This window comes from Mercenaria mercenaria, chromosome 10 (assembly GCF_021730395.1).
Source record: "Mercenaria mercenaria strain notata chromosome 10, MADL_Memer_1, whole genome shotgun sequence".
Taxonomy (NCBI): Eukaryota; Metazoa; Mollusca; class Bivalvia; order Venerida; family Veneridae; genus Mercenaria; species Mercenaria mercenaria.
This window is the reverse complement of record NC_069370.1, coordinates 57,775,766-57,799,795: the sequence shown is the minus strand read 5'-3', so window position 1 is coordinate 57,799,795 and position 24,030 is coordinate 57,775,766. Positions and strand designations below refer to the sequence as shown.

The 24,030-nt window shown below is 34.8% G+C and overlaps 1 protein-coding gene across 1 annotated transcript; it reads left to right on the top strand.

The window, feature by feature from the left end:
- The first annotated feature begins 11,459 nt into the window (after positions 1-11,459).
- LOC123561458 (uncharacterized) lies at positions 11,460-22,212 on the top strand. Its single transcript, XM_045353834.2, has 6 exons — positions 11,460-12,226; positions 12,571-12,782; positions 17,867-17,973; positions 18,335-18,426; positions 19,190-19,318; positions 19,882-22,212. The coding sequence occupies exons 1-6, from the start codon at positions 11,686-11,688 to the stop codon at positions 21,906-21,908; spliced, it is 3,108 nt and encodes a 1,035-aa protein (XP_045209769.2). The 5' UTR covers positions 11,460-11,685; the 3' UTR covers positions 21,909-22,212.
- The last annotated feature ends 1,818 nt before the right edge of the window (positions 22,213-24,030 follow it).

The window sequence follows — 24,030 nt, the reverse complement described above, 5'->3', positions numbered from 1 at the left end:
ATAATAGTCATTGACTTAACATTTAGTTCAACACACGCAGTTTGGATGTAAACGACAAATAATGTTTCATTATTAAAGAGACTGAAAATGTTTTGTGAACATGAACCCTGTTGATAATGTTACACTACATCTCATTTCGGCCAAGGTACTTGAAGGAATGAACCCAAAACTTTTCTTATCTATGATATGTCACAAGACTAGAATTCTAGTTGGCAAACACGTACAGAATGAATAATTTCATTTAGAAGTTTGCACTTATTCATTTATTCTGCTATATTCTAATAACCAAACAATTAATAAAGCTTTTGCCACATAATTTTACAATCTATAGCCGTGTTAAAAGACAGCAAAAACATTTTAGTTACTGTTAAAACAAAACCATCTGACTACAAAAAAAAAACATGCTAATAAAAGTTATGTACAAGTCATTTTTGTAGCAACACACCTGTCATTAAAGGTATTTCTATATGATATTAAAATGTACTCACCGCTTCTTCAAATACTGTCCACATGTTTTCTACCGGAGCAAAGTTTCCGCTGCAGCATTGGGAATCCCTCATAATCGTTATTAGGAAAAGGTGGTTCACAACCATCCACTGCTAAACCGGCCTCCCATAAGTATCCATTGAAGTTAAGGGTGTCTGTCTTACTAGCAAACTGATTCAATGCTATATTTATGGCTGTAAAATGAAGATGTAAATATGTGTTGTCTCTACTTCACTGCATGCTTTTGTAATTATATATGAATATTGTTTTTTCTGTTAGGCACATAAATTTGACTGTCAAAATGTTTATATGTTGCATTGTTTCTAGTTTTCAGTTAAACCATATCCTTTTTGTTCTTAGAAATTCTGAACTATGACTTTTTCAGATGAGCGATCGCGCTCGTAGGCGGTGCTCTCGTTTATTTTTGCTCTCATTCAATTTTCACTCAGTATTTCACTTCAACCCAATCATTTCTCAAGCATTTCAGTGCAGTCTACTTCACTCATTTAATGTTCCACTCAATAACTCACTTTATTCCAGTACATCCGTTGATACTACATACTACATACTTTAGTTTACTCCACTCCACTGGATGTCAGGGTGACGTTTAAAGAATTTGTCACTAATTCCATTTGTCTAATAGTATCTCTTTATTATATTAAGGATTTAAGCATGGTATACTTACTGGATAATGATAACCTGTATTTTGTGATAAGATCCTAGATAAATTTAAAGAATATATATGTTTTAAGCATTTAGGCATCAGTCTTTGTTGTTGTTGTTGTTTTTTTGTCCCTGATACACTGATACAATCTGTCTGTTTCCAAGGGCTAAAGGCATGTGTATGTGTATAATGTGTTATATCTACATATTGTTCTTTTTAGTAGATGGAGATTTTACTGTGAATTTTACTGTGAATTGTATAAAATCCTTTTAAAATTTTTAGTGATAGAATAAATATATGAATCTATTTCAAAGTTTAATTCTGTATTAGATATATGTTCTCCTAGTCTCTCATATTTCTTTTAAGAGAGGTTAGCATGAATATTTTATATGTAAATGTAACTGTATTATATTTGTATTCATGCAGAGTGAGACTATAATAAACATATCTTATATACACAAATGCATGCATCATATTTACACAAGCATTCAAACAAACAGGTACCAATGATTTGGGCTAAAAATTATCTCAACATAATCTGTTATGTTCTATATTTAGGCGAAATGTGTTTAAATTGACTTTTTATTGTAAGTTTTTTTTAAAAAAGACTTCACTGAGTTTTGGCAATTATAAATGGGCCAGATTCTAAATTTATATCGTATGATTCGAAATTTTAAAGGGCATTCGTCTGTAAAGTCGAAAGTAAAAATAAATATTCTAGGAATAAGATTCCATTATGAAACAAAAATTGTGTGTTGATGTACCTCTAGACTTCGGGTCTAGAGGTCCGGTTACCGGACCCGTAGCCACCTTAAAAAAAATGTTATAGTCTGTGAATTTGTAGTCCAAATAATTGGACTTTTCGGGACGTGATAACGTTTGACTGTCGCTGTCTCCGTCGAGGGAGAGGGATGACAACTATAAAATATCAGATCATAAAATAAGTCATCTCGATAAGCCAAATGAGTAAGGCTAGTGAATTTGTGACTTGAAAAACGTAAAGAATGCAACTGTTTTCACATAATAGTTACTTTATTAAATGTTTAACAAAGAGATATTTTGAAGTATTTACCTATCTGTTAGAGGATTTGGCAAATTAGTCCGGAACATCGAAGACACGGTAATGGCTGCAGCATATAACACATCTCTATCCAAGCAGAGGGTGTTGAACTTCGGGTGCCCACAAATGCATTCCTCCACAATATTGTCACTTTCTTCCTTAGTAAGCACATTCTAAATCTCTCTGCAACAGATGTTCTCAGTCTCTGTTCTCATAATAATGCAGTTACTACAACTGCACCGATTTAAATTGTCCATTCTTAGATTTCCTATTTTCGACCTATTTTCGCCGTCGGATTCACTCTCATCACTTTCTCTTAACTCGTCGCTACTGCCTACTTGTGGTTCAAATCGATAGCCAACATACCCGATGCCATTCTTATCTGGAAGTTCATCCTCAAACGAAGAATCTGTGTCAGAAGTGTCAATATATTCGGCGAGACTGTGAAAAAGTGTGAGGTTATGACAAGACGTAATTTTTATGCTCTGCTCAAATTGTAAATTTTGATAGAAATACTGAACTTTGTGACTTGAGATTGACATTGATCGATAACTGAGAAAGTGCACTTTGTGATAGTGTGTTTATAGTGTTGGAAAACTGGATTATTTTGGAGTAATTTTTGGATATAAAACTGTGAGTTTTGAAATATTTTGTCAAACTTTTCTCGATATAAACTACTGTGTATAACGCATGATTGATTTTGTATACCTTTGAATATATAGTGGCTATTGTACTGGCTCACTGACATAAATTTATCGGCGATAATTGAGGATTAGTACAAGGTGTACTGATGGACTATCATTGAACATTTTCTACGGAAGCGCGTTGTGGTCACAGTAATAATGGGCATTGATATTGATACCTATCGTGCTCGAATTGGTGCGTTTGCGTTGTCAACTAAAGTGAATAAAAGGTGCTATAAATACGGGAAATATAATAAATTCACGAAAGGATCTGACATTCACCTGAGAAGTTTCATATGTTGTACATATTCTTTGTTCATTACACTAGCGCTATCTGGAGTTATGATTTCACATGAATGGTTAAAGGAGAAACTTTCAGAGTCGCATACAGAAATATGCACATGGACATCTTTGTCAACACATGGGACGATGCAAGGATATATGTCATCTTGTGTTTCGTTCGGAGGACAGTATAGCTATTATAACAAACGTTTGTTGATATTATCGTCCGATGTGGAGACTAACCCTGGACCCATACAGAGTCCGGGTATGAGTATTAACCCTGATGACCCCACCATTGACCTTAACACGAGGTTGATTCTGTATGCTATAGCTGACACTAAAGAGGAAGTTAAAGGAGTTAAAGAGCAAGTTGTTTGTTTACAAAAAGAGATCGGAAGTCTGAAGGATGAAATCAGATCGGTTAAAGCAAAAGTTGATATACTTGAATACGGACAGGAAGTACTGAATAGTGATGTAGCGACACTGTCTCTTGCAGATGAAACGAAGGAAGAACGCTTGACAAATATTGAAATACAGTTAAATATTATGGAGTCTGAAAGGTTGAAACCGTCGCTACGAATTTTCGGTCTAAAAGAAACGGAGTCAGAATTGGTATCCTTGGAGCATGTGGTGTCTGAAAATGTTTTAAATGTAGTTGGAAAACCGGATGAGCTTAACATAAATTCGATTGATAGTGCTAAAAGGGTCGGTGAATTGAAAGATGATGAACCAAGAATGGTGATTGTAAAATTTAAGAATAGTGATCATAAATTTGAGTTATTCAAGTACAGAGAAACTTTAAGAGATAGAGGAATCCGGGTATCGAATGATTTATCATTCCTACAGCGACAAAAGCTAAAGGAGCTCAAGAAGGAAGGACTAACTGGCTACTTTAAAAACGGTAAACTTGTAGCCTTTAGACCAAAGGCAGCACCGTTGACTGGCGACTTTGATGGACAATCCAGAACATTTAAACGAGCCGTTAGACACCGGGATAGGAGTCCGGATTTAAATCCTGCCCCGGATATGGATACTGTGACCTCGGATGATGATAGGCCAGCTCGAGTCAAGGTAAATTCCAGATAGGATGAAGGCCAAAGCCCTGTACAGACGGACATACATTTTTTATCTTGGAATATTGAAGGTTTCAAATCGAAATTGTTTGCTACTGATATAATTGAATTTATTAAAAAATATGATGTAATCGGAATACAAGAAACATGGGATTGTGACTCTGACTATTGTAACAAATATTTCAATGAATATACAATTTTCTCTTGTAATGCTAAACAGTCTTTTGCAGGAGGTAGAGCTATGGGTGGTGTAACAGTTTTGGTAAAAAGCAACATTGCTAGTTATTTTAAACGTGTTTGTGACAATTTTAGTTTTGGAGTGATGTTAATAATAGATAGCAAGTTACTGTCTTTAGATCGAGATATACTTTATGTATCGTTATATATACCACCAGAAAATTCGCCAGTTTATAATAATGTTGTCATGTCTGCGTTGCAACAACTAGAAGACCATATTATAAGTAATAATTTTCTAGACACTGCTTTACTTTTATGTGGCATTTTAATGCCAGAACTGCTAATCTTCCTGATTACACAGTATGTCCGGACAATATACCGGAGTTAGAAGAGTTTAGCGATATAATTGACAGTGATATTGACATTGAAAGGGTATCATGTGACACCAAAACTAATAAATTTGGACACGAGCTGTTAGAGTTTTGTAAAGTGTTCTCATGTTATATTGTGAATGGCCGCTTTAGTAGATATGATGGAGGTGATGGCTTCACTTTTATTAACAATAACGGATGTAGTGTCATAGATTATTATATTGTGACGAAACATTTGTTTGATATAATTACATTGTTTGAGATCAATTCTTGCACTGAAAGTAGTCATGTTCCTTTATCGTTGGGTTTGAAGATAGAGCAAGGTGATATACCTGTTAATAATTGTAAACGTACTGACATGTTTTATGACCTAAATCAGGATAATTGTGAGGAGTACTTAAATTGTTTATCCGAAAACATCCTAAATGGGTTTTTTACAAATCTAGAAACTATGTTGTCAGATGATGAAACACATATAAATTCAGTAATTCAGGAATTTGAAACTGTGATTTGCAACAGTAGTACTAGTTTTCAAAAGGTAAGAAGAAAAGGCAAACCAGTTAAATACAATGAATGGTTTGATATAGAATGTAAGCAGGTAAAACGTTCTACTAAAAAGCTTTTGAAACGATTCAGGAAACACAGGTGTGATGAGAATTTGAATGCTTATGTAGAAAGTAAATGTAGATATAAAAATTTGTGTAGAGATAAACGAATGTTGTTTAACAGAAAATATTTAAATAAAGTCGAGTCCTCTGTTAATAACTCCAGAAAATTCTGGAATGAAATCAAACGGGTATTAAATAAGCCTAAATCAGAGAATATTATATCATTGGACAAATGGTATGATCATTTCAGTAATTTATTTTCGAATACTGTAGAAAATAACCATGTATGTGACAATGTATGTGTCACTTTTGATATAGATACAAATTTTGATGATATAGAACAGTTAATTTTTAACTCTGAGATTACTAATGAAGAGATATTACATAGTGTTAAAGCGCTGAATATAAATAAAGCGTCTGGAGGTAGTCTTGTACCCCATCAGTTAGTGTATGGCGTACATGTATTGTTGCCATTTATATGTAAACTTTTTAATAGATTGTTTTCTAGAGGTGAATTTCCAGATAACTGGGCAAAATCAGTCATTATACCACTACACAAAAAGGGCAGTTATAGCAACCCTGATAATTACAGGGATATAGCATTACTAGATGTTTTTAGTAAAGTGTATATATCAATAATTACTAAAAGACTTACCTTTTATGTTGAGGCTTATAACAAACTTTCGGAATCCCAAGCAGGTTTTAGAGCGGGTTATACTACAGTTGACAATGCTTTTATTTTATATTCCATTGTTAATAAATACTTATGTATGAAAGGGAAACCTGTATATGTAGCTTTCATAGACTTTCAAAAAGCCTTTGATTCAGTCGATCGGTCGATTTTGTATGATATATTAAAACGAAATTGTGTAAAGGGTCACTTATATAAGTCAATACAGGGCATTTATTCATCAGTCAAAGCATGTGTAAGAACCAACGAGGGTGTGTCAGACATATTTATGTGTCCGGTTGGTTTACGCCAGGGCTGTAGTCTGAGCCCCATTTTATTTGCAATGTTCATAAATGAACTTTATTCAATGTTATGTGAAGATAACATCAGAGGGATTCAGTTATTTCCAGATATTGTTGAAATTTTTTTGCTTATGTTTGTTGATGATATTGCTTTGATTTCTGATACTGTTGTTGGCTTACAAAAACAATTAAATGTTTTATATCAGTTTTGTTTAAGGAGTAAATTAATTGTAAACATCACGAAATCGAAAGTACTTGTATTTAAACGAGGTGGAAGGTTGGCGAGAAGAGAAAAATGGTTATATAATGGCAAACAGCTTGAAATTGTCAATGGTTTTACTTATGTCGGTATATTCTTTACAAACAGATTATCAATGTATAAAATGGCAGAGGTCATGTCTGTGAAAGCGAAGAAGGTACTTATGTACATTTTTAGTTCTCTTCAACATTTATATTGTCTGCCATATAAAACGTTTTTTAAAGTGTTTGATTCGAAAATTGCATCTATTATGTTGTATGGTTCTGAACTTTGGGGTTTAAAACACCCACAATGCATAGAAACAGTACAGGTATATGCTTGCAAACGATTTTTGAATGTATATAACTCTGCATGTAATGATGCTGTACTTGGGGATACAGGAAGATATCCTATGCACATATATGCTTCAAAACGATGTATTAAATATTGGTTAAGATTACTTAATCTTACTAAAGATAGATATACAAGATTGTGTTATGAAATGCTTATGTATTATGACAATATAGGGTATGAAAATTGGGTTACTGATGTTAAGCGTAATTTATACAGCAATGGGTTTGGATATGTATGGGAAACACAAAATGTTGCAAACCCAAGGTTATTTCTAATTCAGTACGTTCAAACTTTAAAAGACCAGTTCATACAAAACTGGCAGTCAAGGTGTAGAGACAATATTAAACTGCAATACTATTGTAACTATAAATACTGTTTTGGAGTTGAAAAATATATTATTGCAATAGATGTTGAGAAATTTAGAAATTGTATGGCAAGATTCCGTAGCTCTTCGCATTGTTTAATGATAGAAAAAGGTAGACATTATAACATATCTAGAGAATATCGAGTATGTCTGTACTGTGAAACTGTACTGGAAGATGAATATCATTTCATGTTATCATGCCCTTTATATGCTGATATTCGTAAAAAATATCTACCTATGTATTATTGTCAATATCCAACCCTAGAAAAGTTTTATTCTTTGATGTCAGACGAAAATGTGAATTTAATTAGAAAAGTTGCCATGTATCTTTACTACTCTTTTAAAGAGAGGGACAAATATTTAGAAATGTTCAGTTAAATATGAATTCTGATATGCATTGTTAACTATAATACGTCATCATGGTTTAACATTGACTATGCCGTCCAGCTGTTTATGTCATAACCTCATGCATTATGTTTATCTCATGTTGTATATATTGTATTTGGGCCGGAGGCCATATAATGCAAATAAAAATTGAATTGAATTGGCGAAATTGTTGTTGGAAGCCATGTTTTGTTATTGTGGTAAAGTGAAAGTTGTGCGCGCGGTCTTAATATGGATAATCCGTTTTTTTGGTCATTTGGTGGGTACTATTTATTCTAGGGAGCTTCAGTTAATTAAAACTAACAATTCGGATACTGATGCTTCATTTTTAGATTTACATCTCTCTATTTATGACAATATTATACATACCAAAATTTATGACAAGAAGGATGATTTTAATTTTAATATTGTAAATTTTCCCCATTTGGATGGGGATGTACCTCAGGCTACATCTTATGGGGTATATATTTCTAAATTTATTCGGTTTGCCAGAGCGTGTAGTCATGTCAAGCATTTAAATGAACGTAATCAATATATTACAAGTAAACTTCTTCAGCAAGGCTACCGTTATTACAAATTGCGTAAATATTTTGCTAAATTTTACTATCGTAATTCTGATTTAGTTTTAAAATTCAATAGTAATTTAAAGACACTTCTGCGAGAAGGTATTTCTAAACCCGTTTTTATGGGGATGTGGTTTACAAACTTCGTAAGATATTGGGTCATGGTAATTTTCCAAATGTATTTGGTAAAATTATAAAACGGTTTATTAAAAGAGGTTACGACCCAACTGTTTTGAGACATACCGCATGTTTAGTGTTCAACCCGTTTACAGATGGACACTACGCTTCCCTCTTTGATTGTGTCTGGCGGAAGAGGGGGAGGACTCTATGATAAGCAGTTTATAAATCCTACAAGGACTGAACTGTTTTGATATTTGTCTTCTGGCCTGTTTCGTCGGGCCCTTAAGGGTGTTTCTCTTGTTGCTCTGTCTTCTGAAAAGGCATTGAGTACATACGTTTTTGTTTCTTGAGGTTTGCTTTTTATATATTTATACACGAGCATTTTTGTGTTTTACATACCATGCCTTTTTGTTTCCATTACGTGTGTAAGAGATTCACCTGGAGGGGATTACTTTTATTTACACTGTCCCGTGTCTTTGGGACATGGTGGGGGTAAGAGTGAGGTTGGGTGCGCACCATAAACCGGTTTAAACTCCCCAGTGGTGTTTTTGCCACTGACCGTTCCAAGGTGGTGCCCCACTGTGTTCCTTTGTTTGTTCGTTTTGTCCTAATGTGTTGGCTGTGTGTGTGTGTAAGTGTGCGTGTGTGTGTGTGTGTGTGTGTGTGTGTGTGTGTGTGGTGCACGCGTCTGCGTGCTGTGGGTTTCGTTTTGAGGAGGCTGCGTTTTTGGTGCGTGGCATTCCCTGTTTGATATTTGTCTTTGTTTTTTAATACTTCCGGGCACAATGACGTCATCGTCCCAGTCATGGCCGAATACATTCGCTACGAGAAAGGCCAACAGGGGTAGTTAAAATGGCTTTTAAACACAACACCATTCGGTTTTTCCCTCAAACTAATCGTGTTCTGTTTTCGAATTAAAGAATTCGAAGTCAAACATTCTTATTTTTATTTAAACTACAATGGTGATGGAAACTCTTTAAGTGTTTACTAGCACAATTTACTAACACCAATTTTCCACAATTCCCTACTTTTTACTTAATCGGTGACAGACGATACTCACATCAAAGAAAATCCAAACTGCGACTGCGGATCCAAAACGGAAGACGCAGAACACTGCTTCTTTAAATGCACTCGTTTTTCACATCAAAGAAGAGAGCTTTTTTCTAAAACAAGATTATTTCATCCACTAAGTGTCAATAAGCTATTACATGTATATGGCAATGTTAATATTTCTATAGAAGATGACACTACCCTTTTCATAGAAGTTCAAAACTATATCAAACACACAAGACGTTTCGACATTACATAATGTATTTCTTATGTCCTCTTGTCATTTTTACGTTACTTTGGGACAGGATGTTTGTGATTACCCGGTAGACACTCGGGGATATGGAGCAGCATATTTGTTTCTTTTCTTCTTTAACTCATCTATAATGATTACAACCATAACTTGACTAATACTAAAACTTATTAATTATCATCATTTAATTATTATCATAAATACTATTATTGTTATCATTTTGTTACTTCTTTGATATCATCATCATAATATTTCCCTCCTCCTTTTTCTTCTTCTTCTTCTTCTCCTTCATCTTTTTTATCTTTGTAATTATTATCACTATCATTACTATCATATATCTGTAAGGAATGCTACATTTAACTAATACACTCGTTCATTTTTCATTTGCTATTAATGTTAAGCACTTAGGAAGGGCTGACTTCTAATGTTGTAATAACTTATAGCCCAACCCATTTGCTTTTGTTACTTATTATGTACATTAGCTATGTATTATGTGTTCAGAAGCTATAAAATACGATTAAATCATAAGCGATATCTATGATTGTTAGTACCTGATAAATAGAGGCACGAGTTGTCATTCTTGACAAAAATATCAAAGTATTTCAGTTATTGATATAAACAAAACTTCTATGGAATTCATTTTTCTAAAATAAGTTTAGTTAATTAAAGGACTTAGAAATCAATCCTGTGTTTCTTTTTCTCTCTACGTTTATGTTTGTTTATAGTTTGTTACATCGACATTATTTATAAATCATAGGGCTACTTTACTGCTTTTAATGATGGAGTAATAAAAACAAGGATAGATATCCAGCAGTGAAAGTCACTGCCATTAACTACTTGGCGGTGGAGTGTATGTGTGTTTGTGTTCGGGTTTAACGTCTTTTTCAACAATTTTTCGGTCATATAAACGACGGCGTCTACTTGTAGCAGTGAGCACAATGCCCAACTTTATAGTGCTGCCTCACTGGAATATCATGCCGTAGACACGTGACATGATACCCCACCCAGTCACATTATACTGACACCGGGCTGACCAGTCCTAGCACTACCCTCTTAACGCTGAACACCAAGCGAGGAAGCTACTAGTACCATTTTTTACGTCTTTGGTATGACGCGGCCGGAAATCGAACCCAAGACCTCCCGCACTCGAAGCGGACGCTCTACCACTAGGCTACCGAGGCGGTTACTTGGCCGTGGAGGTCCTAAATGCTTCATGTAGCTTAATGTATCTTATATTATAAGGTGAGTAGTATATTGTTGTTTTAATGTGTTTTCTTGTTAACACAACATGTATTAAATGTTATTAATATTCTAAATGTAAGATAGTTTATGTAAATACATGAAAAATATATGCGCTAAAATATGAATTTGTATTGGAGGGCAGTGGCTCGAAATTGCTAGGGAGCGTGGGGGTGTTGCACATCACTACATCTCATGAACAGACTCAATCAACCCGAGTCTGCTATTACTTTTGCTTGGTTGCGTTCTATGCTTCCAGATCTTCTTATAAATTTTATTGTAGTCCGACTTATTTGTAATCTGTTTAAATCTTTATACTATTTTTGTTCATGTTTTAAATTATTTTAATCGATGCGACAAAATGTTTATCATTAAAAGATTAATATGTTCTAACTTTCAGTGATATTGATAAAGATTTTCGAGACAGTGTATTTCGGGTCACCAATAAAACTTACCGATGACTATTTGCTTCCCGTATTTGTCGTATTTAGATGTTAATTACCACACTAAAAACTAGTTACTCCGGATGTGGATTTATTTCCTGGTCAGCACGTGATATGCTTCAAATAAATACATTTTAACTCCTTGAAGTGTTTAATAGGCGGAAGCATTAATTGGGAGTTTCCATTCTTTTTCTTTTTAAATTCTTTCGTTTAAAAGATAAAAAACAGTAAATGCGGAGATTTCTCAATCCTGCCATATAAAATGGAAGCATATTTGATAGTTCAGTGACTGATTTTGTTAGACATGGATAAGGAGTACAAGAGAAATCCGCCAACCATAAGGATGGATTCACCGGAGACGGTCTTTGACAATGACATTTCTGGGTCTGAACCAGAAGACAATGGCATTAATTATAGTTCTGTGCCAGCAAACCCAGTACGTGACAAACTGTACGACGGACATGCCAGTGATTTAGTTAATGATCAAATACAGACAAAAAGATTAGAAATGGAGTATGCGTTGTTAGAAGAGGAAGATTATGCCACATCTTCTTTACGTCGCCTTCGTATTGCAAAGGAAAATGTACCAACTGGTAGTTTTGTGGATCAGACTAAATCAAATAGAGACTTTTCCAAGGTTGAGAAGATCAATGGTGACATTGTATTAAAAACTAAACTAAACAAAAATAACAAAGACAACCTAACACATGGATGGACTTTAAATGAAGATGACTTATTCTGTGTACCTGTGGTACTAAACAAGACTCGCGTTCAGGAATATATGACACGCAAAGTAGACGGATGTGAGCCCGGAAGAAGAAATAAAATGCATAGAAAAGGATCAGGTGAGGACAATTTTGCAAACATGTCTTTTTAAGTATAATTGATCATTTGCGCCATAGTGTGTTATAATATTTGTCATAAGAGTTTATCGGGCGCAGTCTTCATCATCATCACTTATGTTATATCCTGATTGGTATAACTCTTCCAATAGCTTCTACAAAACCTTCAAACTTTAGAGTATCATCTTTAGAAATAGATCTACGTTCAAAAACTCCTGATAAAAAGATGTATCATATTTTAGCCTATGGAGCTTCATTTTAACATTTATGTCATCACTCTCTATATTTGAAAACTGTGGCAAATTATTCGACACTAATCATAGGTCAAGTACTATTTTTGTTTCAAGAACTTCAAATGATGGCATCATTTAAAATGACGATAAATCAACTGAGAGATGTGATAGGAAATAAAGGTTTAGTTCCTCATGATGTGTTCCCGGACGGCAATTGCCTGTTTGCTGCAGTAGTTGATCAACTACGCATCCGTGGAGACTTCAGTTTCACAACGCACACCTTGAGACAGTCAGCTGTGAAATATCTCAAGGAAAATCCATTCACAGTTTGTATCAGTATCATCTTCATTTCAATGGCATTATATTCCTTCAAAGTAATATTTTCCTGGTAGTATCGTTATATCAGCAAGTATTAATTTTGTACAAAGGATTAGATATCATATAATCAAAAGGTTCGCTTGCGTGGATTGCCTAATTTCTGTAGGATAAACCGGCAAGGAAAATATTGACGTACAATAAAACACGTTATAATTTCCTGAATTTACTCTTTTTTTTTATTTGAACTTATGAGGTTGAAAAAAATGAAGGCAGAAATGCAGTTGTATATATCAAACCGATACGAACTTTTTACTTATAAAACTCTAGAATGTCAGAAAACATAAAAATAACCTGAGTAATAAGTGTTTTCACAATTAATATGAAAAATTAAAATGAAAAAATAAATTTCCTTTTATATACATTATCAGCTTTTAATGCGATTATCCCGAGTGCAAAAATTCTGAAAAATTTAAACTTTAAGAAGCAATACTATAATTTGAGGCTGTATTTTACAATTTCGAACATTTGAAAGGCTATATTTTCCATAAGCTAGTATATTTTTCTGGGGTTTACTTCATTACAACTTAAACATTCTTGGAATCGTCTTTATCAGACACTACGAATTTATTCTTTTGTAACGTAAACATCTGTTCAATATGCGAACGAAGGAAAAAAGGTACATGGATGCGTGTGGATACGCTGTTCAGTTCTTAGGGCTCTCTGCGATAAACGAAATAACCCAGTTTACATAAGCTACATACAAAATAATAGCCTTCTATATATATTTTTGCAGTATTTAATGATGATCCCGGCGAGAGTTAGTTCAATATCGAAATGCCGTACAAGAGCACCCGGATAGCTCCCGTCACTTGAGAACATGACCTAAAAGAACATGCACACTTATACATTGCAGTTGCATATCAATAGTTCTAATGTATTGATTTATCGGTTTATGATTATAATCAAGTACAACTTAATGCTTTTAATTATCGAATATAAAAAGCCGAAAACCACAGGTCGCCCAACACGGCATAAATAAAAATTCTCAGGCTCGGTTTGATTGAGCCTGTTCATTGGCGGTAGTGGAAATGCAAGGTACCGTACATACTCTCTAGCTCCGGATTGAGCTGAACTTTCCTATATATATGCTGTGCCCTGGAAGTACTACATATACTAAATTTGACTTTCACTTCACCAAATCCCATTTTGTTCTACCAAAATGTCAAAAAAAAAAAAACATCCACAATGAAAGTTAAACAAAAACAAGCTGAGACCTCTGTGAACAAATGAAAATTTATGTTAAAAACCATGTCCGCCATTACGCGACCAAATGGCTCCAAAACTGGTTCCTTTAGTACAGTCGGGCCACAACATAGCCTTCTCGAAACGTAACCCTCCCACTTACACCAGACCAGAAAGAAAATGCCTCTGTACATGTTATATTCTACCCCTAAGTGTTCTATAAGAACCATGGTCATGAACGGAAAAATATACTAACCCATTTCAATCGCGCATTTCCTACCTAAAACACGCAGTTCGGTTATTGAGTACTATGGATATTGAACAAGTGGTAATTTATCTTCCATTGTGTACTGGTAACATTTCTTCAATATTTCCTATCTTAGAGATACAACGCGTAAAATTTGGCTGAACTTCCCTGGTGAAGTTCCAGTCTAGATTACAAAGCCATTCTGATTGGCTGATGTGAAAATGTATGTCAGTCGTCGTTTAACTACACGTGTACGCTTAAATGTGTATATGCACCATAAATGTGCAAAATGAATTAAATAAACAGAACAGATGTATACCAATATATGACTTCAATATCAAAATCATATCTAAGATGAACTCATTCATCATTTCGAGTTTTATTGTAAAAGTGTGAATATTTTCCATTCTGTTTTTTTGTTTTTGTTTACATTTCGCCTAACATGTGCACACTGCTGTGACCTATAGACCGGATGTTCATTAGGGGAGTTCACGCAAGTTTTTTTCTGTAACGTTGACGAAAGCATAAAATATGTGGAGTATCTCTGCAATATGGAATATTGAGACAATGTGACTGGTTCACGATGGAAGATAAATTACCGCTTGTTCAATATACTAGGTACCCATTCACCTAACTGCGCGTTTTGGGTGAGAAATGTACGATTGAAATGAGTAAGTGCACTACCCGTTCATGAGCATGGTTCTTATAGAATACCTAGGGGTAGGGTATAACATGTACAGAGACATTTTCATTCTGGTCTGGTGCCAGTGAACACTCCTGATAAATATTTACCCAACATTACAAAACCTAAGTAAGACAAAATGAGCACACGGAACAGGAATAGTTAGTAGCAAAAACAACACTTGGTTGTTTAAACCATTATGTTCCAAAGTTACATCACAGTATACTGAAATACAAGCTAATCCCTGACGCATGAATCAACGTCAATGACATCAGCCGATACTGAGATCTTTTTAATTTATTAAATGTAAGAAAATACCAAGTGGAAAGTCGTCTTAGCTATAACTTTACTAAATAAACAGATTCGGTTTCCGTGTTTAAATTTGTCAAACGTTGGGCTTTTTTTCGAAATTACCACCTACTAATCTATCCGAAATGGGCATTCCTACTCGGTAACTCATTTATGTAACTTATTTATCAAGGTCACAAACAGTGAATGATTGATATAGAATGTTGGTCATTACAAGACGCCCTTTCACATTATCCAAGATTGTAGCTCTGAAGTGTCTTCTTTGATAAGATATAATTCATTTTGTCCCCGAACGTTACCTAAGATTGTCGGCATCTGAAAGGGGACTATTGTTGCTCTGAAGTGTTTTCTTATCATGTCCGCGAACCTTAGCTAGGACTGCCGGTAAAGTGAAAGGATACTATTTTAGCTCTGAAGCTGATCGTTAATTATGTCCATGAGCCATAGCTAGGATTGTGTAAAAGGGAACTCCTGTGGCTCTGACATAACTGACAATAAATTGTGTCCACGAACCTTACCTAGGATTGTTTGCATGTGATAGGGGACTGTTGTAGCTCTGAAGTGTTTTCTTTGATAACTGACAATTCATTATGTCCATGAACCTTATCTAAGATTGTTGGCATGTGAAATGGGACTCTTGTAGCTCTGAATTGTTTTCTTTGATAACTGAGAATTGATTGTGCCCGCTAACCTTAACTAGGATTGTCGGCATCTGAAAAGGGACTATTGTAGCTCTGAAGTGTTTTTTCTTTGATAATAGACAATTTACTATGTCCGTTAACCTTAACTATTTTATTTTTTGTTTCGGGTTTAACGCCGTTTTTCAACAGTATTGCAGTTATGTAACGGCGGGCAGTTAACCTTACCAGTGTTCCTGGATTCTGTACCAGTACAAACCTGTTCTCCGCAAGTAACTACCAAATTCCCCAAATGAAACAGAGATGGAGGACGAATGCTTTCAGACTCGATGTCTTTTATCAAATCGTCACGGAGAACATACGCCTCGCCCATGGCTCGAACTCACGACCCCGCGATCCGTAGATCTGCGCTCTCCCTATTGAGCTAAGCGGCAGGTGACAAGGGACTGTATACACCATAATCGGCCTAACACTGCTACTGACTTTCTCGTAGATTTACATTCTAAGAAATAACTCTATAGAACCCCCTCCAACCCTCCTCCCCTACCCCAACCCTCGGAGCATTTGATGACCTGAGAGTTTTCCTATCAAATAGTCTTCCAGACACAAAAGATACCTTTGTTACAAGGACATAGCAAATCCATAGTTTGCTATTTCTATCAAAGTCTGCTACCTTCCTTTGTGAATAATATTTACATTATAACATGTACATTTGTTCAAATTGCACAGAAAACTAAGGTTTTATATCTGTTTTCATGATCTAAGGTCATATCTCTTTAACCAGTCAGCCAGTGCCTCATTGAATCTTACAGGTTTGCCTACACAATCTTTCAATCGATGAAAAGCCACTATTAAATGACAACTTCTGATTTATATGGACTTAAAATTCCAATATTTATGCATTTAAGCTAGAAAAGATTTCTTAATTAACAAATGTGTGTTCTTTTACTCTCATCCAAAATCCCGAACTCTTGTTCCATTTTATGTATAATATGTAACAGTATCTAATATGTCACAGTGTCTTATGTCAAGTGTATTGAAAATATACACTTATCTGCTTCCGGAATAAAAGAGGATCTTCCGGTCTGTCCCTCGTTTTTGCAGCTATATGGAGTTTTTACCGGTGAAAATCACAGCAAAAATTGAAGAAATCGCAGACCACAGCAACAGAAAATCAAAATTTGTTCGTACGTACGAACAAAATTCCAAATAAAATTTACAAAGTCTTGTTCATTTCTCACATTTTTAAATGCAATTTGGAATTTTGTTCATACGTACGAACAAATCCTGGCAATGCGTACGTATGAACAATAATCCATATTCCGTATTATTTTTCAGTTCTGACATGCTGTTCAAACAGCTCAAATTTGTTCGTACGTCCGAACAAAATTCCAAAATAGCTTTAAAATTTATTTTTCATTTCTCACTATCATTTGTTTGTACGCATGAACAGCCTGGATTTGTTCGTACGTACGAACAAATGAGAGAACTGAAAAAGAATTTATTCTTAAAAAAATGCAATTTGGAATTTTGTTCGTACGTATGAACAAATCCTGTCCATATTATTTTTCAATTCTGATATTCTGTTTAAACAGCCCAGATTTGTTCGAACGTACGAACAAAATTCCAAACTGCGTTAAAAATTCTTTTTCATTTCTCACTATCATTTGTTCGTACGTACGAGCATTTCAACGGAGTAATTTAGGTTACTTACATACGATTATAGACCATGGAAACTGTCTAAACTTATGTATTGTAAGTGTCATTTCTCTATCATTCTCCATCAAGAGCCACTCTGAAACTGTTTGTATGAGATTTTCCGACAATATTGTCTAGAACTCTCCATGGAACCATAACATTTTTGAAAAGAAAAGTCCATATTTATACAATATCGTTTATTTGCCATATGTATGAGAACTGCAAGTATTGTATGGGGTAACACAGCACTTTCTACCAGTTTGTTTCTTATTTCAGGACGACGGAACACCTATAGAAATGTTCCTCACAGATGAGGTACCCTGGGAGACATACCTTTCGCTTATGAGTGAAGATGGTGCTTGGGGTGATCACATAATTCTCGGGTAAACTCTAACGTTTTTAGGTTATACTGTTGGAAATGTAATAAATGTATAAGTGTATACACAAATATACATACTTCATATCATGTTCTTCAAAACAAATATCAGGTAACGTGGTAAACTTGATAAATAGTTTATTTATATTTTAGTTGTACTGTAAGACTGACATGGAAGGGCATCAATGTAAGGCTATAGAAAAGGCAATGCTTCATTTTGTGCTTTCATTAAAAAGTAGTTTCAAACAAATTGCAGTAACATTACGGTTAGAGTTCTGAGTACTGATGCAGTCTGTACTGATGATGTGACATTCTGTATAACAATCAAAACTGCTTTATATGTTAATTTCTATTATGTTTTTTTTCAGTGCCTTGACCAACGTAATAAACAAGCAGATTCTCATTTACAGTGGAACGACTGGCGAAAGAGAAACCATCATGTGCCCTAAAACCCTTAAACGTAGTTATAACTAATTCGTCTGTCACGAACTAATTCCATCTTTACATTGTGAATATAAATAGTCTATAGATCCCATTTTATCTGAATGTGTATTGAGTCTGTATACTTATATTTATTGGTAAATGCATCCGAAGTTAAGTATTCTTATGTCTTTTATTTGTGTATATTTGCAAAAAATACTATAATGTTGATAGGTCTGATTGAAATCACCATTTATTTAAGAATATGTTTTAATTTTATGACTCGTATTTCTCGCTTTTCTCATTAGTCGATAACTGATCACATAGAGGGTCTGTAGAAAGTAATATTTTCACCGCAAAAAAGTGTTATTTTGCTACACAAACTTGAACGAGCAACTATTCTTCAAAACAAACTCACGCACTATACTAAATATAGATATGTCAAACACCAGCCAATCATAACTGGTTTCTATAAACCCGTAATCAAATCATTATCCCCGTTACTTTTCGATGAAAATATATCTTGACTGTCTGTAAATTTTTTTTATGAACAATGTAACTGAGACATTAACCACACTGCTCTTTTTAAGTGTCATAAAATAAAATATTAACTGTATGATAATATCGGTAAATATCAATGTATATGGACCTAACCGAGGTGATATTCAGCTCTGTCTATCAGCCTCGGCCAATATCACTTTGGTCAGGTAAATAACCTTGAATATTAACCTTATTATCATATAATAATTGTTTAATATATCTAATATAACAAAGTTGATATGTAATGAGGTTTTCTTTTTCAGACAAAATAGGTCTTTCCGAGACAGACAATCAAGCATTAGATGAAGACAATGTTGTATATGTAGGACACGTTAAGGAATCCCATTATGTCAGTCTTCGACCAAAACGTTGGAAACAAAGTCTTCGGAAAGGTATAGAATTTATTAGCCATGTTGTAATACTTGTTTAAATGGGTGATTTTCATTTACATTTGAAGTCTTTACTGGCAAATGACAAAGTTATTTCACATGATCATTTACAGTTTAGAAATACTCACCTGAATACTTCTTTTTATGACAGCCACGACAGCAGACAGCCACGACAAAGTTTTTGTTTAATATAGCAGGATACCAAATACGTTATTCATTCACTAGTGCTTTGCAATCTTTAAATGTCGTGTGGCGGCCGTAAAAAGCCCCCCTCCCCCGTACTTGGTTTTAGTGTTATATTTTCTGGTCCTTTGGGATCATGGAGGTCACTTAATGTTCATGGGTAATAAAGTTCCGCTTAAGTCGGTGCTAGGGGGATTGAAAGGTGATGCACTTTCCACTACCTCTCATGAACAGACTCAATCAAACCGACTCTGCTATTATTTCACTTGGTTGCTACATATTCATTAATACCATTGGTATAAATTCAGCACATATTTTTATTTATGTATCCAAAAGCCGTTCAGCTACTGCATATTAATACTCACATCATTATTCATGTTTAGGTTTAACTAAAAGAAGACTTTCCTCGAAAGCTGCACATGCAGACGATAGTTTGGTTAAATGCCCTGTGCGTCATATCGACCTCATACTTAGACAAACGTTTCGAATGGGCTTGGTTGAAAGTATCTGCTCTGATGATGTAAACACCTTGATTCCGAACCGCATTGAAACAAACGATGATATTACAGAAATATTCGGGTCACTAATTTGTAAACTGGTTCCTCGTAATATCAAATCTGAATGTTTTGAGTCTGATATGAGTATGGTTTTCCCATCCGGACAAGAGACAGAGAAAAACGTTTCCAGTTTTCAAAAAGCCGTTCATACAATATTACAAACCCCAAAAGATACAAACATTGTATCAACAACAGCTTCTTCAAAATCTATGGACTTAATTGCCGAAAATAGCGAGGCTGTTGTGGGGCAATTAATGCTTATACCAAAAAACCGGAAATTATGGCGGGGACAAACGACAGCATTGAAAGATGAAACCACGTACTTGAAAGCATTTGAAGTAAACTTTAACTGGTCAAGTGACTTGTTCAAGTCGAAAATGTCCAATAATTCCTTTGACATGCATTTTATGCTGGGTTTCCATTGTGTCTGGCCAGACGTTGCAGACCAGTGGCCACGTCGTCATCGGGAAAGCGGATTTCCGGAAGAGCATACAGTAAAATCAATCGTGGAGAGTGGATGTCATGTCATTCCTATGACATTAGATACAAGAATGTCGGACATACTTGATGACCCTATATATTTCATGGCATTTGCAGATGACCATACTTGGTGTTACTCATTCGCTGCTGCTGAAAAGGAAATTAGTCGGGTCCTCTCAACTGAACAAAGACAGTGTTTTCTGATCTTCAAATCATTGATCGATACTGTACTCAAAGACATTCCACTTCCGGTCTCAGTCGTGAAGAGTATTTTCTTTTACGCATGTGAAAATATTGAAAAGTCATCTTGGAAGTCAAAACCCGGCGAATGCATTTTGATACTTCTGAAGAAAACTGTTGAGTGTTTCAAAAATCAGCATGTTCCACACTACTTCATGTGCGAGAAAAACTTGCTAAAATTAATACCCGAGGAAACTACTGATGAATGTTATGAGAGGCTTGACTGTGTCCGGCTCCAACCTATGGTTACACTTTACTTCATGTTGGACCAGCTTGATGTCATGTCGTCGGAAATTGGAAGTTTGGTAGAAGAAATCATTGAGAACACAAATGAGAATACATGCACCTTTACAGGAGTACATACTTCAAGCCAGCCGTTACTTACCGTGAGCAGAAAACTTCTGAGAGATTTAATTCTACATGAGGATTACAAAACTGCTATTTTGGTATTTCAAGACATTTTAGAAGAGAATGAAATCAGTTTGGAAAGAAATGGCAGCGATCTGATGAAAAGTGTATTGTGGGGTTTGGACATAGGCTATCCTTGGTGCTTTGCACTGTATGTTGATATAAAGCAGAAAACAAATTTGGCCTTACAGGTATGCGAGGGATATGGCACGATTCATGTCACCGAATTGTTTGGTCCTGGTTGCATTGGAGATTTACCTAACACGTTAGTCCCTGAATGTTTCAGTATTAGTAGAGGGAATTTAACATTTGCCAGTATGATTACTGGAGTATTGTTACAAGCTGTTAGTGGGAAGATGTTCATAAAATGCGTAAAGTATTACCTGATGAGATATAGTAAATTGGCTGGAGAGGCACTTATCCTTCCAGACTGGGTTCCTGTTAATGATGCAAGGGTGAGCAATAGCATGACAGGTACACAGATTGATATGGCGGCAGTGTCATCTGTTGCGATGTCAACATCACGCCTTTTCCAGTTGCATTCCCTATATGTATGCCTATTCAATTTTTGTAAACGTGCTTACAGAGTTGAAGAATTTCGGGAGATGATGCCAGCGTTCACAGAAATCGCGAACAGAATAGGCACACCAATGACAATCCAAAACATACGGATAATGTGGAATAGTCTCGATGCAAACAAAAAGGTCGGAACGTGGTGGCGGTAATGTAGAGAATTCTTTTGACAAAATATCAGGCAGACCATTTAGTGAATGTCAGTTACCAACTGAGTCAGCAGTATGTTCATACGGAAAGTGAACTCCTTTCGTACAAACAATATTTCATAACAAGTAGAATGAAATATACATATTGGACAAGAAAACTATTTCCTAACAGCAAACAATGAGGAGATAAAACATAATATTTACAGTCTTGTATATCTAATATTATATCTAAATAATATGTTATCACTCACGTTTGTTACCACAGCTGCTGTACAGGTTCTAACTAAAATAAAATACTACACTTGTACTTCTATGTTTTTATACACTATGGAGCTATATACTGTATATGATATCATTTTAAAGGGTAAAAGCACACCTTTCTAATGATGTATCTTGCATACTATTAAAACATTATAAGGCTAGTATCATTATTTCTAGAACACTTTTTCTAAAAAAGAAAACTTTCCCGGGAAATAATTGATATCTGTTATGAGATTTTTGAATATGCAAGACTCCAACCACGTGGTACTAATGATCTTCTTGCTTGAACAATGTGTTGTAGAATAAATTATCGAAAAAAGAATGAACAGACCAACAATGAAGTTAAAGGGGAAAGTATGCATTAACAAGAGTTGATTTTGTATGAAAGCCATCTTCCAGCCAGCCATTCATAACGCTGGTGTATGTTTTTAAAACTGGACAACCATTGAAAAGATATGGCAGTTTGAAATTTAAGAAAATTATCGCTCCTTTTGTTCTTTTTTACCACTTTTTTTCAATTTTTGCAATACCTTTGAACTTTGTCATTTTGTTTGGTGGCAATGAGAGTGCAAAAAGAATTATCTTGTATATTGACTTTGCTACCTTTTAATACACGTGACTTCATTTTTCAATTTTCAGTAACTTTACGTCTACTAAATGGGATTGTTGGGGCAATTTAACGAAACACGTCACATTGCTTGTTGACAATAAGAAGAAAATACAGCTTGAAAGACTAGTGATAGATGGGACTAAAAAGAACTTTAATTAGCACTGATTTAATTCCCCTGTACTATGATTCGCAGTAGTAGAAATACGGCTGTCTCTCTTGTTTTGCGCTATCTGAAGTTCGAACCTCGAAATTTGTATAGGGAAGAATGCACATAGATGATTAAAGCTTACAAAAAATATAATCTCGAAAGTATAACTTATCACAGAATTAATGTAAAGCTAATGCAGAATAAACTCAGAATCGATCTCAATTGTAGAGGTCAAAAAAACAGAAGAGTATTTGTTGGACGCTAATTTTTTCAGTTTGAAAAATATCTACTGAAGAAAAGGATCGTGTTTGTCATTTATGGCCGTATTAGATTGTACATTTTGTTGTACTGGATTCAAAAACAACTGTAGTATAAGGTCGTGAGTTGTAGATATAATATTTCATTATAAACGACTGTAAAGGGGCGTATGTGCAACTGCTGAAGTCACTTCAACTTGATAAATAGATGTCAACCTGTAGTGTCAGTATTAAAAGGGTTAGCTGCAAGGAAACACTATGACTTGGAACAGTTTCGGTGAGAAAGCTAAAGAAAAACAAACAACAGATTTTTTCAGTTCTCTAAAGAATTACTGTTTATGCCTACGACCTATTTGCTTCTATACAACATAACTTGGCAACATCGTTTTTGTCAAGGACAGCGTTAGCCAGCATCAGTCGTTAATAAAATAAAACACGCCGCCCTCTTTTCCTTTGAATTTGTGTCATCCAATCCGTTATTTTTTATGTCATAACAGAAATTGTTATGTTATAAGTAAGGTAATTCCGCTTTCACATTATGTCTTGCCGTTGACAAAAAGTAGGAAAAAGAACCCAAATTGGATCGTAATTTGATTACTACACAAAACGTCATTACATTTTCATGTAGGTGTAGCATTGTAGATGATACATCCGGTTGATAGCCGCCAATCAATAAGAACCGTATTACAACTGTATAACCTTACACATGTGAATATAGTTTAATATGATAATATATTTTATTTACTGTAAATCGTTCAAACAATATTATAAATATTGCATGTAGCTCAGATGACAGTATGGCGTCCTAAATGATCGCAAAATAAAATGAGCCGTGCCATGAGAAAACCA

Coding starts and splice junctions, on each gene's coding strand:
- LOC123561458 (XM_045353834.2), top strand. CDS start 11,686: ATGGATAAGGAGTACAAGAGAAATCCGCCAACCATAAGGATGGATTCA. Junction 17,974..18,334: donor GGTGATCACATAATTCTCGG/GTAAACTCTAAC, acceptor GTTTTTTTTCAG/TGCCTTGACCAACGTAATAA. Junction 19,319..19,881: donor GAAACAAAGTCTTCGGAAAG/GTATAGAATTTA, acceptor ATTCATGTTTAG/GTTTAACTAAAAGAAGACTT.